The following is a 17,013-nucleotide window of genomic DNA, read 5'->3' as shown; positions in this document are numbered from 1 at the left end:
AAAACAACGCGTCTAATGGATGATACATTTCAAAACATTTGATGTTTCATTTCAAAACGCGGACACTTGAAATTAATTAATATCTAAGATATAAAGATATTTATATATTTAAAACATGCTTAGACCTGAGGAAAAAGTGCCAACGTTACTTGAGAATTAAGTTAACATTGACTCAAACTCATCCCGATTGCAAAGGCAATGCCGATTGCAGCTGAGTGGTTTCGATGCCATCTGCTGGTTGAAGTAAATGAGTGTTTATGTTTTTTTTTTTGTTTTTTTTTTGGATAAAAGCAAGAGATGATTTGCAGCGTGTCTATGAACAAAACGTTGTAATGTTACATAGATAAAAGATAAAACCAACCAACAAATACGGTCAAAGACTTTATCCACGCTGTAAAAATAGTTTGCACGTTCCGTAAACTTGATTTTACATAGGCTTTAACACGGATATGCAAATCCTACGTGGGTAAACAAACAAAAGAGGACGTTTATCTTCTCATCGGACAGAAATATCATAGCCCTTATTCAAATTCATCCCACTGGGAAAAAAAACAGCCTAATAAGGCATCGCGAAATGTTGAAAATCACGAAAATATGATGTAGCCTACATGACTTTCATGCTTGCCTACTCTTCCGTTTTTGCTACTAATGAAGAAATAGATCAGCTGAAGATGACTAAACGTGCTTATAAAACCACAGTATTCTTCCGAAAGACATCCGAGAGACTGCTCCCGAAAAAACTTTTTTTTTTAATTGATCTAATCTTTATTAAAATTGTATTTACACGTTTGCAATCACTGAAATAGCTGACTACAAAAAGATGAATGACTGTCAAACGCGAAGCCACTGATGATGAATTTGCGCAGGTAGTGTGTAAATGCAACTTGACACCTAGCGCGTTTGGGGCAGAGAGTGAAAGTTTTGACAGTGACATTGTTGGCGGATCTGCTGAGGACACACGGAGAGGTAAGCACTGTATGCTCTCATGTTTTTGTCTTAAGATGTATAGCATAGAAAATAGATAAAACTGGAATTTAATATGATAGACTTAAGTTATTTATTTATTTATTTATTTATTTGCAAAGGTCAACAAATTCATCAGTACTTACACGCTACAGTGGTTGCTGTTACCGATCTGAGCCTAGATATATTTTAAGTTGTTTTGAATATCTTACAGATGGCTTTTCATAAAACATAACTCTTTACTCATTATCTGTAGGTTATCTTTGGCTAGATAGCCAAATAAATGTAATGTATAAATGAACTGTTGCTGAAAATGTCTTTATTGTCAATGTTTCGTGACAGGCTTGTTGTAGCCTATGATGTAAAATTACACAGCAATAATATCAATGTATTGCCATCAGGACAGGACTTTATCTGTAATCTTAACTCTGCACTCATAGAAACAAGTTCAGTAAGGTTTTATATTTTCTGTGAGCGTTGGAAGGTTATTGGCTAATTTTTTTTTTACTTGTGGCACCTATTACTGCCTAATAAAGTTTCACTGTCACAGTAGAGCTCAGTAATGTGGAAGACAAGATAGTATTTGCAGTTCACGCAGAAATGAAACATATAATAGTTTAGTCACACTCGTGACATTCCAAACATGTTTGACTTTCTATATTCAGTGGACCACAAAAAAGAAAAGCTTTGAAGAAAGTATGTGCTGCTGTCTGCCATATAATAAAAGGTGACCATAAAAGTCAACCATTATGCATTATATTCTAAGTTTGTGTGTATTATTATATTATATTTTGTGGTATATTAGTAGTCATTTGAAGTCATTTGCTTTCTGTGAGGAATAGAATAAAACGTAGGCACGTGGTCATTTCATGAAAGTCTAACGTCATTACATTAAAAAGACCAGTATGGGCTATCAGTTAAAAATAATTGCTATTGTGTTCCATGGAGGAAAGAAAGTCATACAGGTTTTGGAAGACATGAGTGTGATGAACACACATTAAAGGGTAATACCACCCCAAAATGAAAATTTTGTCATTTATCACTTACCCCCATGTCGTTTCAAACCCATAAAAGCTTCACTCGTCTTCGGAACACAATTTAAGATATTTTGGATGAAAACCGGGAGGATTGTGACTGTCCCATTTGCTAATTTGAATAAATTACACTGTCAAGGTCCAGAAAAGTATGAAAGACATCATCAGAGTAGTCCCTCTGTCATCAGTGGTTCAACCATAACGTTATGAAGCGACAATAATACTTTTTGTACACAAAGAAAACTTAAATAATGACTTTATATAATAATCTGTCTCCTCTTTGTCTCTTTGCATCACCGTAGTGCCATTTTGGAGAACATCCACTGAATGCAAAACTGCGTACGCTATTCAGTGTCAGCCACAATACAAGGATACGTTTTCTACGTGTATTCCCACTTAGATTTGACTGAAAACAGTGCATCCGTGCAGCGCAGCTGACAAAGAAGAGCGTACGCAGTTTGAATGCAGCAAATATTCTTCAAAATGTCGCTACGGTGATTCAGAGGAGACAAATTTTTTAATAAAGTCGTTATTTTTGTTTTCTTTGAGTACAAAGAGTATTCTCATCGTTTCATAAAATTCAAATTGAACCACTGACGGCAGATGGACTATTCTGACAATGTCTTTCATACTTTTCTGGACCTTGACACTGACACAGTCCCATTGACTGACAAGTAAATTGCACTGTCAATGGGACAGTCATAAGCCTCCCGGTTTTCATCCAAAATATCTTAAATTGTGTTCTGAAGTTGAACAAAGCTTTTACGGTTTTGGAACGACATGGGGGGTAAGTGATTAATGACAAAACTTCATCCCTTTTAACCCTTTAATTAAAATGCAAATAGAATTTACTTTTTTTTTTTGGTGAACTGTCCCTCTAAGAAAACTTGTGCAATAGCCAAACTTTATTTGATCACCTAATGCAAATTGTACACAGTTTGCTAGATACAGAGGGTGCTCATCTTTCACACCAACTAATTTTACTCCACATTCCCAATGGCCCCAATGAATTGCAAGTTTCACTCACTCTGTTTGTGGTTTTGATCCACTCACTATAAGCAGTGTTCCACTTTTGCTTAGGTGGTCTCTCAAGTTTCATTGAAATGTAGACCTTTGTTGTAGTCAAATTTGTTGAGTGCGCAAACATTCTCAGTTATATTTTGCTGCTGAAGTTCAGTTACACATGCCATTAAAATAAAATACAGCCTCTGTGTTGTTTTTATACATGGATTTACTCCAAAATAGATTATATGCCTTGGGTGTTCTTCTATATGCTTTGAAGCAGAGATCTTATCTTTACACCCAAATTCCTTGATAGAACAAGTACTCTACATTTTGCCTGTCAACCCAGTATTATGTATGGTAAATATCAAGCCCTTTCTCCACTTTAACTCATGGCTGTAATTTAACAGAGGTAAGAGAAGCCAGTCTACCAGGCCAGTAGGAATGTGATTTATTGTGCTGGACGTACCCTGAACCTGACACTTAGATTGGTATGGCAGTTAAAAATGGCAGTTTGGATCTGTTTTAGCTTGTATACCTATACATGAGCTTTCAGCCTTAACTAAGTTATCAACCAGAACATGAGTAGATGACAATTACAGTCTGTAAAATTTGACTGTTTGATGAGGAGCTTGCATGAAAAATATAATTGGATGGGTGCAGCTGATCCGTCTGTATCTCATGTGTTGTCTTGTGTCAGTGTGTATTAAGCAATGTTCACACCTATCTGTCGGCGGTGAACTGGAGCGTTAGTCCTTATGTGTGTGTTTTAGTGTTACGTGTATCTTGGTGTGTGTGTGTGTGAATGAACATAAAGCGTCTTTTTGTCTGTGGGTTTGGATGAAGACCTCTTCCTCTCCTCCTGTCTGAGTATGGTGACGTTGCAGTGTAGGTGTGAATGTGGCACCTGTGTGCTGTAATCCTGTTGTGTTCTCATGCTCCATCGGTCAAAGAGCCTCAGCCTTCATCACTGACACACACGAGGGCCTGGAGTTCAAGGCATGTTTATGTTTTGCTGTTCTTTAATCATTCATTCTGACAATTCAGTCTATTACTTCTGCACATTTCCACATCATCCTTGTCGACCTCCATCTGATTGGCAGATCCCTGTGATGATGAGATGATATATCATGCTTTAGTTTGTTTGTCTTTCCTGTTGTTCAGGCGTGTTACTGAACTAATTGTGGAATTGTGGTGTCAAAGCCATGATGGTACTCTAGATTTATATAATTGTGTACAGTATTGATGTACAGATTTTTTACTGTATACATTATCCACCTTTTTTCTCAACGCGGAAGACTTCCGGTTCATTAGCGAGGAGAATAACAACGTGCAGTAAACCGTAAAACTGTTTGCAGTACAAACCAGTGTGTTCTTAATTAAGATAACAGATTAAAATAATATGATAGGACACATCAATTGTTAATATTGAGCAGCAAAATTAACTGTTTTGTACAGCTAAAAATAACTGGTCGCAAATGAGACCGGAAGCTAGACCCATAGAATTTACAAATGGTGGCACCCATTTTTACATCAGGAAAAAGATGTATATTTAAATATTTTGTTCAAGAATCTGTCCTTTTTTTGTGTTATATATTATTTTCATTGTGGGACACTTAATTTACTAAAGCATAATTTGTGACTTTTTACTTCACTATTTCACTGATGTTCAATTCATAAATTAATTAGGGGTGCACGATAAATATCGGCCGATAATTAATGTGCATCTCGTCAGTAAAGTCGGTTCTCTAATCAGCTGTAAATTCCATCAGGTGAGTGATTTCACATATATCCGGGAACATGTTGTACTTGGTGAAATCACGCTCACTGTTACGACAAACAGAGCTGTTGTTAACTGACAAGCTGCGCCACTGATAATGAACGCTATGAATGCTATGATAATGAATACTTTTGGTACTTTCACTTAAGTAGAAATGTAAAAGGAGTTATTTTACTGGAGTGATGTATCATCATGATATTTGTACATTAACTCAACTATAGGATTTCATCTCCCAGTTGCAGTTTCAGCTGTCTCTGTATCCTCTTTTTAATCACGCCACATGTATTATTTCAATTTTCTATTGTATCTTTAAAAACCTTTCATACAAAGCTTCTTTTTTCTTTTTTGATCTTGCGCTATTCTTGGATGTAGAGCTTTTATGAAAGCTTCCTTTATGATTTCTCCCTGCTCACATGGAACCACTCTAAACATACATAACATCTCATCACCCCTCACTCTGTGTTGTGGAGGACAACACCTAATGTTCCAGAGTTTATGTGTCTTACTCTCCTCTTCCTCAACAACCTTCTCCTGGCAAGCTCTCCAACATCAGGCCCCTCTGATCTCTCGATAGCTTCTGCTCATCCAGCTTTAGTAAAATAAATAGGTCTGGACTTACATTTACCACTAATTCTCTCTGCGCTTGTTTTGATTGCACACATCTGCCCTGCAGGTGTCTGCTCTCCTTCCTCTGCCTTACAAAGCCTTGGCAGTTATGGGAAACAGGGGCATGTTTCTACATGTGAAAGGCCCCTCTGATGAATAGTTACTTGAATAGGGGGGAAATTACAGGACAGAGCATTCTTCAGTTGCTAGGGATTGAAGTAAGACTTGTACATTAAATCCTTCCCTGAGCTGGTATTTGTCTGTTTATGTTTGCCCCTTTTTTCCCATCCAGTCTAGCATGACAAATCTTAATGGTTTTCACTGCACAGTAATTGAATGCACACTTCCAAATATTTTTTAAAATGTTGTATTTATACAGTTTTCCCTCATTCTAATTGTACTCTTCAGAAGATTTTCATATCCATGTGATATTTTGTACAATACCTGGCATCAGTTAGACTAAATATCTCATCCTTAGCCTGTTTGTTTATCAGCAAAGTTGTAATTTGTCTTTCATTGCTTTGGTCAGTTTTAAAGAACAGTTGGAATGTGGCAGTTGTGCATCATTAGGTAGAGTGTAAATCCAGCAGTAGGTTGAGGTAAAAATCACACACTGGCCTATATACAGAAGCAATAAGAGAACAGATGTGCTTCTATTATTCATATGTGCAGCATATTTAATAGTCCGTCCAGCCTGCCCATTGCTGCAGAGGGAATGTATGCTAGATTATGTCTTCAAAGAGGTAACAGATTTCATCTAATTGCAGTTGCTCTGGATTATTTTAAAACATTTTTTAACAACAAAATTAAAACACAACTGTTCAAAAGTTTAGGGTTGGTAAGATTGTTTTTTTTTTAAAGAAATAATTACTTTAATCAATCAAAGATGCATTAAACTGATCAAACATGACATTAAAAGGGCCAAAAAAAAACAATAAGAAAGATATCTGCCAGTTTGTTTTGGATGTTTTATAGATGTTATCATTTTAGAAACAACATTCACTTTAATTAACGATATTGTTGCCCTCTTTCCTTTTCTATCCAGCAGTGCACTACTTGAGTCAGAATGAACTGTCCCTTCAGTCCCAGGTGGGAACCAGGACCTGACCTCTCCTGTCTGCACCAGTACAATGAGTGGCTGGCGTGTAGGCATAAGTCCAGTCTACTGCCCATGAAAGAAGATCTGGCCATCTGGCTTAACACAATCCTTGGTAAGATGTTCATATTTGCATAAGCATTAGTGATTTGTAAACTAATGACCTTAAAAGTAATGTTGACCCAAAAGTCATACTTCAGTCGTCATTTTCTCACCCTCAAGTCATTTCAAGACTGTATGGCTTTATTTCTTCTGTGGAACACAAAAGAAGATATTTTGAAAAATGTACAACCAAACCACATTGGTCACCATTGATTTACAGTGGATGGGTAAACAACTTTTCTCAAAATATCCACCACCAGCAACAAGGATGGAGAAGTACCTGGATATGGACAATCCTTCATGTAGGAGTGCAGTTAGCCAGAAGTGGCTGATTGTAGTAAAATCTTAAACTTTAGGGCAACACTGAGTCTTTTACAGCAAACAAAAATTGCATTTGGCAGTTTAACACATGAAAACTTCTAACTACAGCTCAAGTGTTTTAAGGAAATGTGAAGTGGAAATCACCAGCCCACTCATTTTATTATCAATCATGGTTCTAGGAAAAGTGCTTCCCAAAGGCTATTTTCTGTATGTGTTTTGCATTTCTGTTAAATCTTCTTGTGAACAAGGACACGTCTATATATCTCAAGTTTACCATTTTTCCCACTGCTGATTAAATCCTGCACAAGCCAACAAATAAGGATTATTCTGTCTGCCATATCAGGAATATCATTGTGTTTACATACAGTCATTTTAATAGAATCCCTAAATTCCTCTGCACTTTGGATCAATGGCACATGCCCTGATAAAACCCCAAAGCAGGAATTGCCTTTATCAAAAGGAGTGTCTTATACATGTACCTACGTGTCTTGACCTATGATATTTGTTGTCAGAACCTTTTAATACTTCTGGGGGCTGAAGAGGCTTGATGAAAGCAATACACAACACAAAAAGGTCAAAACACTACAAAACCCTTAAGCCAACAGGCTGGTGGTTCCTAAATATACAGTAGAGACACAACAACCTGAGAAATGAGATGAGACGTGATACAACATCAGTTGTTGTTGTTGTTTTCACCAAAGAAGCTGATGAGGGATTTCTCTTATTAACACATGCTTCTCTTCCTCAACTCTTCCTGTTCCTGCTGATCTCAGGGCAACATTATGACTCTGTGGTTGGCAGACAGCAGGAGATCTCTTTGTTTCCTTACACACTTTTCCCCCACTCTATGCTAATGACCAGCCCCAGTCATTCTGCACATCAGGATTTCTGTTTTTGTTGTGGTTTCCCTCCGCCATTGCCTCGTGTGTTCCCCCTCCCCAGGCCCCCTACTCCCCCTTCCCCGTGATGGTAAGCTCTGGTACCACTGCTGTGTTTGAATCTGTATGTACTTAACACCCAGGCCTCAGGAATGTATCTGCACAGCCGTGAGCATCTCAGAGCGATTGTACTTAGAGGATTTTTTGGGGGCATCTTCAAGTTGCCTTAGGTATTGAAAGAATGGTAAATAAATGATGGAGAAGATTATTTGTATGGAAGGTAAAACAACGAACATGAAAATTGTAGAGAAATGTATGTAAGCCTAAGTGTCAATATGTATTTTATAGCCACCAGATCATTCACTAAAATTCATTCAGTGCCTTTATAACGTTACTTTTTAGTACTGGAAGTTTCTTGATCATTCTTTATCTCTCTCTTAAAGGGGTCATGAAACTGCCTTTTTAAAATTATTGTGTACTGTTCTCTGAGGTCCACATACAGGATAAAAAAAACATAATTTAGAAGTATTAGGCTATTTTCTGTCCTGTTTTTTACCCTTCTCATCAGAAGACTCTTTGAATAGGCATGGCAGATTGTAAACACCCACTGCTATGATTGGCTAATAGTTGTGTTTGTTTGACAGCCTACAGCCTTCACAGATGGATGCTGCTGTGATTTAGATTAAAAATGCATATATACTCATATCAAACGATCTGTAACAACAGACAAAGCAATAGTGTTAAGAAAATCCAACGTCGAATTGTGCCTTGCTTGTAAATGAATCCACAGTAAAATTAATGGAACAAAGGACCAAGTTCTTACTGACGCGGTCTAGTACTTTATCAAAAATAAAGTTTATTGTTTGGTTTCTTCGGTGACCTGCATTTGTTGCTCTTATCATTTACCTACACTATGTGCATGAATCGGTGGGCGGGGCTAAACGGGCTGCGATGTAGAAGCAGGCGTTGATCTTCTTCTCCACAGGGAAAGATGTTTAGCCACACTATTGCATCATAGAGTTGTACATTCCACAAAGTTTTAACAGATTGGCTTCAATATACAGTAAGCTGTTTTTAGACTAACAAAATAGTTTTGAGTTCTGAAACTTACAGGATGTTTTTATAACTTCAAGAACACTTATATATTAAAAGATCAAGGGAATTCTGATTTCTCAGTTTATGACCCCTTTAATGCTCATTTGTTTCTCTTAACACTCTCTGCACAGGTTTGGATATAACAGTGGATAACTTCATGGACAGACTAGACAATGGTGTCGTCCTGTGTCAGCTTGCAGAGGCGCTACAGGAGAAGATGGTTCTGGCCAGCAATGAAAAGGTGCTCATAGCATTAAACATTATATTTATGGGTAGTTTGATCAATGATTATGTGCTAATTATTGTGTATAAGTGCTAATAGTGTTTCAAAGTCATCTGTATTCATGTCACTGCCAGGACTTTAGTCTCACTAATTAGCTGTATCTAAAAAAAAAAAAGATCCTGCACCCTCCAGAGGTCTCATTTGTCAGCCGCATACATCATCGAAGATGTCTCGTTTAAGAAAAGTAGCCATAATAAAATGCACTGTTATTCCTCATGAGGTGTGATTTGCTGGAATGTCTTTTGTACTTTGGATTGTAAAGGTTACTTTTCTTTGACTTATACGGCCGACAAATGTAACATCCAGAGGGCTCAGCCTTCAAAATGAGACACAACATATATCACTACTTTCCTGGCAATCTTTCAGTCTCTGACATTGACCTTCACCTGTGTATGTGTGTGTGTGTGTGTGTCTCCATGCTGGTGTTGTGGAGGTGCATCAGTATCTGTTTTTTTTTCCAGCTATTTAGAGACTAACTAACACTAGCAGGATAAAGCAAATTTCAAACACATGATGCAGGGCTTATTTTTGAACAATATGTTTTTTGAAAAATAAATTATCTGTTGTGCTATTTATATTGCTAAATATTCAAATGAGCACATGCTAAGCTAATCAGAGATATATTTCAGTTGTTTTTTTTGTGTCCCATAGCCCTTTATTCGGTGTGTGATTCGCTGGCGGTCTGATGCAGCCTCTGGATCGTTCTTCGCTCGAGACAATACAGCTAACTTTCTGTACTGGTGCCGTAAGATTGGAGTGGAGCAGTCACATCTGTTTGAATCCGAAGATCTTGGTGAGTACTCAAATCAGCATCTTATCATGAGACGTTTAAATGTTTTTGTTGTGCATACTTTGTTGATATATTCTGCCTTTGTGATTAAGGCGACTAGATTCTTTGGTTTTAATAGTCATAAGTCTGTGAGGTGATTCACCAACAATCCTGAGAAATCTGACCATGGATATTAAGCACAGAAATATCAATGTTTTCCTTGTTCATTTTTTTTTTACACTTTTTGAGATCATTAAGTGAGATGTCCAGTTACAATAGGCCTTACTTTCGGTCTATGCAGGCTGTTGTCCTGTGGGGCTGTTGCCCTAAAGAACTGCTGAATAGACAAGCAGTATCAATATCTGTGTCACTCCACTGTTCACTGCTTCACAGCCTTGGCCCCCGCTGTCTATCACCCTGTGAAGAATAATGGAGAGAAAGAGAAGGAAAGAGAAATGAAAGGACAGTAGGTCAGGGGGAAAATGGGGAATGGATAAATAGAGTCAAAGATAGATAATATAATACAATAATAGATAAAAAGGAAAGGAGTGCGCCTTGAACGGTTTTGAGAGGATAGATAAAATAATGTAGCGTTCAAGAATGAGATAAGTCGATAACTGTTATAAAAACAACAAAACCCTTTTATCAGTCTCCTAGTATTGGTAGGTTTACAGGTTTGTTGGTCATATTACATTGAGAAGGGGCTGAAATACTATAGTCTTAGAACCCAAGGGATATTTGCAGTGACAGAATCAGAGTTGATTTAACTTTGTGTCTGTGCATGACTTTTATATACTGTATGCACATGCCTGTTGAAATGGGTTTCATGAACTGTTTGACATTAATGAACATTCTTTGTTTATTTTAAACTTCAAACCAGTCTACAGTGATACCTTCTCATTAGGACTGTTAATCTTGCCAACATTAATCATAGCTTTCAACCTGGGGCTATGTTGGATTTATCCATTATTTCTTTGTTTTCATAAGGATTCACACCTTCAAACCTTGTCAGAGTGTAAGGGAGACAGATTTCTGTTTTTGTTCTTGATGATACAAGTTTCAACAACCTTTTTATCCCTCAAATTAGTGTCTTTGAGTTTTTCCCCTTTCCACTGCACAACAAAGATACAGTATCACTATGACCTCTGCAAAGTTTGACTACAAAGTTTTGCGTCTGCATTGCAAAGGCTCATGGGTTGGGAAGCTCATGCAAACATCTTTTAACGACTTTATGCGGCTGTTGTTAGTTTAGTGGATGAAAATCCTCTACAGCGTTTAGTATGGCTATTAACTTTAAGACAAATCATAGCCATTTTACTCAGTATTTCTGCCTTGCATTCCAGTAAAAATATCAAAATATCCTTGAAACAAGATAAATATTTTTCAGAAAATTAAACCAGATTTAGTGAGAAGAAAATTATTTGCTAACAGGGTAAGAAAAATAAATAATACTTTTATAATAAGATAATTTGAAATAATAAAAAATGGCAAATGTTTTTCTTGTTTTAAACATAATTATTATTGTTATTATATTTAATAAATTATTATTTTTCATATTAAAAATAACTTTTGTCAATGTCAAAGTGTTTACATATTTAAAAATAAAATGTTGATTATTATATATTTTTATTTATTTCAAAAATAGGAAGTAAAAATTGTTCCTCGGTACGATTATGGATACAAACCTGAGGTCACCCTAACAGTCATCTTCATTCACTTTACAGGGTTATAATGCTGTTATTTGAGAATGTTTAATTTTATTTATCTGAATGGACACATGCAAAGATTCCCAAAGCAAACAGACATTTGATGTCTATCAAAGCCATTTTCTTTTGTCCATTGTTACGCCCAGGGTACAGTGGTTGACATAATTTGAGCTGACATCATAGGCCTCTGAGGATTTTTTTTGTGTGAATGACAATATTTGTGTTCCAACAGTTCTTCAGAAGCATCCCAGGGATGTGTGCTTGTGTCTCATGCAACTTGCGAGAATTGCCTCGAGGTGAGTTCCTTTGATCTTTTAAAGTTGTTTATATCACGTCATCGTCCTGTAACCATCTCTCAGTCGGAACTGAATGAACGTTTCCCTTCAGGTATGGCATTGAGCCGCCAGCGCTGGTCAAGCTCGAGACAGAGACTGAGAAACAGGAAGATGAGTCTTTGTCCCCATCCATGTTCTTCGCCTCACCACTGCCGTCTCCCTCCACCACACCTGTTTTTTTCCCTCTTGATCCAGAGCCCCCTCCAGTCTCAACGCCCTCATCCATCTCTCCTCCGAACCCCTCTCCCTCTCCTCCTCTAGCCCCTACCCCTCCCCCAGAGTGCACGTCCATCTTCTCTGACTCGAACACCCAGTCAGAACCTCAGCAAACTTCACCGAGAACACCGTCACCCATCAGGACACCTGTCAAATCAACGCTGCCCTCACCATCAAACAGCCTTGTGAAGACTAGTGGGAAAAAGAGCAGCGCTAACCTGCTGGATGAGATTGTGAGTATTTTAAGCTATATACTGTATGTGGTTTTCCAATCCTTGGTGTACTGGTGCATGACCTCACGCTCATAAGCAAAAGCATGTTTTCTTTGTTACCTTCTTTCAGGTGAGGCAGATATCAGAGGATCCACCATGCAAATGTCCAGTCAAATTCTGCATTGAGAAACAGCCAAAAGGCCATTATCGTGTCGGAGACAAAGTCCTCTATGTCAGGGTATGTAATGCTTTTTTCACCACAGATTGCCTTCTTTAGCTGAAGGAAAATGTTATCTGCTATTTAAAATTGCCCACATTTGTATGGTTTCCTTTGAAAGATATGATGCAATATGTAAAATCATGTTTCATTGTTTGTTATAAGCATCAAAGTGTCAATAAGCTCTGCCGTGCTTTCAGTGTTTCTTTAGAAGAACAAATGTTAGTTTGGAACCTGAAAGAACACAGTACTTTGTCAAGGCAAAGCCTCATGGGAGCTGGTGTTGCCTGGCAACATAAAGAAAAGGTTCACACCTTTGAATAGGGAAAAAGGAGGTTCAGACTAACAAATGTCTAGGATCAAGGCTGAAAAGTCTGTTCATATATACCGGAACAGAACACTAATAATGCACAAGAAACAGCACAATAATAAAATGCCCAGTCATACTGAAAATACACATAGAATATTGTTTATATTAAAACACAAAGTGCCTAAAAGCTTGTGCATTTTATTTTGTTGAAAAAAGGGCAAATGCTTCTAAACCCTACAGGGATTAGTTGAATTGTTAACAGATTTACAACTTTGTCTCATTTGGTACAAACTCATTACATGCCTAATTAAGCATGATGGAATACGCTTTTTTATGTAAGTGTTTACTGTCACATTAATAGTCATCAAGCTGTTTGTGAACATTAATAAGAACTTACCTTGGTTTTTTTTCCATTTTGACGTTTGTCTTTTAATTTCTTTCTGTGTCGAAACACTAATCAAACATTTAAATTTACATTTATAGATCAAGTCTAAGTCAATACTTGTGTGTATTTTCTCTGCTGAAGGGGAGAGCTTAAAAAATCTGATGATTCTGTTTAGCAACCAATGATTGTCACCAGGGGTCATCTGAAGCAAGAGTTAAAAGGCACCTTCGTACTTTCGTGATGACAAAATTTGCCATACAAGCAGAATTCATCTATATGCTGGTGACTGATCAAGTCATTAGCAGTGCGAATGTATTCAGAGACTTACAGCCTCGCTTTTGTTCGCTCCAGCCCTCCCTTTTACGATTTTTCAATCAGACAAATCCTTTAGGGCAACAGTATGTGTGAATGAGGAAGAAAAGCAGCCGCTTTCTGTCAGAGATCCAATTAGAGAGAGAGGCTTACTGTAGCACTCAAAGAGAAAAAGAAGGGGAGCTTTTAATATCATTTCTCATGGTTTTTCTCTCTCACACTTTTGTTGTTACATCCTGAGATAAAACGAAAAAGAAGGAAGATCCATTAGATCATCACAATAGCTGAGCTGTGCAGCAGAAGGGGTGAAGAAGTGGTGATTAATCCTAAGAAATAGGATTTATGCCATGTCTGTCATTAACAGGGTTGTTTATGGGATCATGAATACTTCTCTCTTCATCTCGGACTTGAAAGCACAATTCCATTTTAACACTGACAGTGAAAAGCCGTTTACCTTTATCTGACAAATCTCTCCTTTATAGGGACCCCACATTTACACTAAATGAAAACTAAAACAAGAGTTACATCCTTTTATAGCACTTTTTATGCATCCATGTATTTTGGCTACACTCTTACGTCTATCTTGCATCTTTAACTGTTCAGTAATTAAGCATTTATTCACCATTCATTGTTGCTACAAAAAAGGCAAATTAAGTCTAAGATATGGATCTCATCCAGGTGGATTGGGGAGGGAAGCAGAAAGCAAAACAGACCCACAAGGCCCTGGTGGTCTTGTTTTTGTACTTTTCTGTAGCTGTTTGATGTGCTTTAAAAAGCTAACTGTGTGTACAGAGTACAGGTAATCCTTCACAGCCATTTATTTTACCACACGTTACACTTCACTAACATAAAGGTGTGCACATATGCAGTTTTTTTAGTACACATACTAGCTGGTTTGAAAAAACAGCTCTGTCCTACCAAGCGGATGTGTACTCAAATAACTAAGAATTTAAAAGCTACATTCTGCCATCTAGCGGTCAGTGCGTTAAAAACAGCACGAACGCTCTCGGGCTCTTTCGCATTATTCCCAATTCTCCATTATTTTTTTCAGTAGTCGAGGAAAATAAAAAGGCTCAAATCAGTTTCGCCGTCAGCATATATAATGAGAACGAGACGAGAGGCTGAATGAGTCTTGTAAATGCGAATAATGCAGAAAGAGACTGGAATTTGTCAACATTTTTTTCAGAACAAACATATAGCGTTTAACTAACACGTTACAATGTCCACTCTATCACTGAAATAATGCGTAATATATACTTTCATTCGGCACTGTTTTATTTACGTACATGTCAGATTCGATAAAGGTTTGACTGACGCGGGGTTTTCTTAAACGGACCCCCCCCACCCGCGCGGCTCTCTCGTGTATTTGTTCATTCTCGCTCGCCCTCACCTCCTCTGTCAGCCTTGACATTTTAATCTGCTTGAAAACAGCTGAGACTGATCAGACCGCGTGGTAATTAGAATTACCCTGCTTGGCAAACGTGCGCGCGTGTATATATCCCTCTATTAGGATGCATCAAGCTAAAAGGGTTTGGAGGGGGAGGCACAGAACATCTAAATCTGGTTGTATCACCAGCAGCTTAACAGCTTTGTAATGAGAGGGTCAAGACTGATAAGGTGGAGGGTAGGAGGGAATAGATGACTGTCGGTGGCTCAGGGGACAGAGACACATTTCTCTGGAGACGTGACCCTTCCTGTGCTCTTGTTTTCAGTTTCAATGCATTTCTATTTCGTTTTTCTTGTTCTTGCTCTGGAGGGGTTGCCGTGGCAGCGCGCGAGGTTCACGCCCAAGCGCCGTAGGTGTGTGTGTTTGAAAAGTTAGTGTGTGTGGATTTGTCCCGCGCTGGTGCTCAGTTTCATTAGGCTTAATGAGATTTTTTAACCCCCCCACCCCCTCTCTCTCTCCTGGCGGGGATCATTTGCCTTTCATCGGATCTGCTGCATATTGGATGCAGACTGAATATTTTATGAGGAAGGAGGGGGTAATTAGGAAGATCACTAAAAAAAAAAGAAAAAATATATATGAGTGTAGAAATCAAATGTCTCTTATGTGCACCTTTTGTTTTATCCTTTTTCCATTTTGAGCCTTGAGCTATGAATATATGTTTACATTTTGTATTGTTATTGTTATTGTATTATTATTGGAAACCATTTCAGTATTTGTTTTGTGTTACTTACACAAATTCAAATTATTCCAATAATGTGCCTGCATCATTGTCACCACAACAAAGTTTTGTCCTGAAGTTAGCTTTACTGTATTGAAGAAAACAACAGTATCAGTGAGTAGCATCAGATACTTCAGATGCAATATGATGACATAAAGTGTGAAGATTAAGAAAACAAACAAACAAAAAAAATTAAAATGTAAATATCACTTGTGAGCCCATTTTTTATTGTATGTGAATTGCAATAATTTTCAAGACATTAATGGCAGAAACAAAAGAGTCTGACACATTTTCAAAAGTAATTTCCTTCACCATAAATGTTACTGTAGGAATTATATTAAACACAATTCTTGATTTGAGCTGTGATGAATCAATTCTGATTCTTGCTTTTACAGATGCTGAATGATAAACATGCCATGGTTCGTGTTGGCGGTGGATGGGAGACCTTTGTTACTTACTTGTCAAAGCATGATCCTTGTAAGATGACTGAGATCGCTCGGCCTCGAACCAAAACCTGCAAGCCTAACGGCAGGTCCCCAGTCAAGAGAGAGCTGTCCCGGGACAGTTATCTGGTCGTGGGTACTCATTCGCGCTTCAAGAAGTAATGTGACAGTAAATGCTACTTCTGTTAAATCAACAGCAGGCTTTTTTTTTCTAGGAGGGAAGCAGCCCAGGTGGCTTGATCTTTTTTTTTTTTTTTTGTAATTTAAATAATCTTTCTTCAGGGCAGTGGTCTTCTTTTGGGTAATGGCTCAAAAATAAAAAGAGGACGAAAATGCTTTTAGAAAAAGTGGGAAAAGGGAAAAAACAAAATTATGCAAGTTAAAAGAAAATTGCTAGCATATTCATAAAATTGCTTACATAAAATTGCTTACATTCAGCCCAAGGCATGTTAATGTTGCGTACTGATGGATCTATACAGTACATGATTATATTAATACATTTTAAAGTTTATTTTTTTTTAAACATTCTCTTTACTTTTGTAAGATACAATTTTGGTAATGTGCTGGGTCACTATTTGATGTTCAATGTAAAATCTCCCCTGACACAAAAGAATATTGACCCATATGTTTTTTACAGGGTATCTCATACTGTATCTCCTGGGTTTTGTTTACAGATATTAAGAATTTTTCATCTTGTCTTTTTTTTTTCTTATGTTAAATTTTAAAAGGTCAGGATCATTTACTGGGAAGCCAATGTCGGTTTACTTTATCTTTATTTTATTG

The 17,013-nt window shown here is 37.4% G+C and overlaps 1 protein-coding gene across 1 annotated transcript; it reads left to right on the top strand.

Moving 5' to 3' along the window:
* Nucleotides 1-831: 831 nt before the first annotated feature.
* On the top strand, nt 832-16,519 carry LOC132114435 (growth arrest-specific protein 2-like). Its single transcript, XM_059522557.1, has 8 exons — nt 832-966; nt 6,431-6,596; nt 9,009-9,118; nt 9,812-9,953; nt 11,868-11,931; nt 12,023-12,419; nt 12,529-12,636; nt 16,183-16,519. Exons 2-8 carry the CDS (start codon nt 6,452-6,454, stop codon nt 16,390-16,392), a joined length of 1,176 nt encoding a protein of 391 aa, XP_059378540.1. The 5' UTR covers nt 832-966; nt 6,431-6,451; the 3' UTR covers nt 16,393-16,519.
* Nucleotides 16,520-17,013: the final 494 nt, after the last annotated feature.

The sequence above is a fragment of the Carassius carassius genome, chromosome 3 (genome assembly GCF_963082965.1).
Source record: "Carassius carassius chromosome 3, fCarCar2.1, whole genome shotgun sequence".
NCBI classification, from domain to species: Eukaryota; Metazoa; Chordata; class Actinopteri; order Cypriniformes; family Cyprinidae; genus Carassius; species Carassius carassius.
Note: the sequence above shows the minus strand (reverse complement) of the source record. Positions and strands in the feature narration are given on the sequence as shown.

Coding starts and splice junctions, on each gene's coding strand:
- LOC132114435 (XM_059522557.1), top strand. CDS start 6,452: ATGAACTGTCCCTTCAGTCCCAGGTGGGAACCAGGACCTGACCTCTCC. Junction 9,119..9,811: donor TTCTGGCCAGCAATGAAAAG/GTGCTCATAGCA, acceptor TGTGTCCCATAG/CCCTTTATTCGGTGTGTGAT. Junction 9,954..11,867: donor GTTTGAATCCGAAGATCTTG/GTGAGTACTCAA, acceptor GTGTTCCAACAG/TTCTTCAGAAGCATCCCAGG.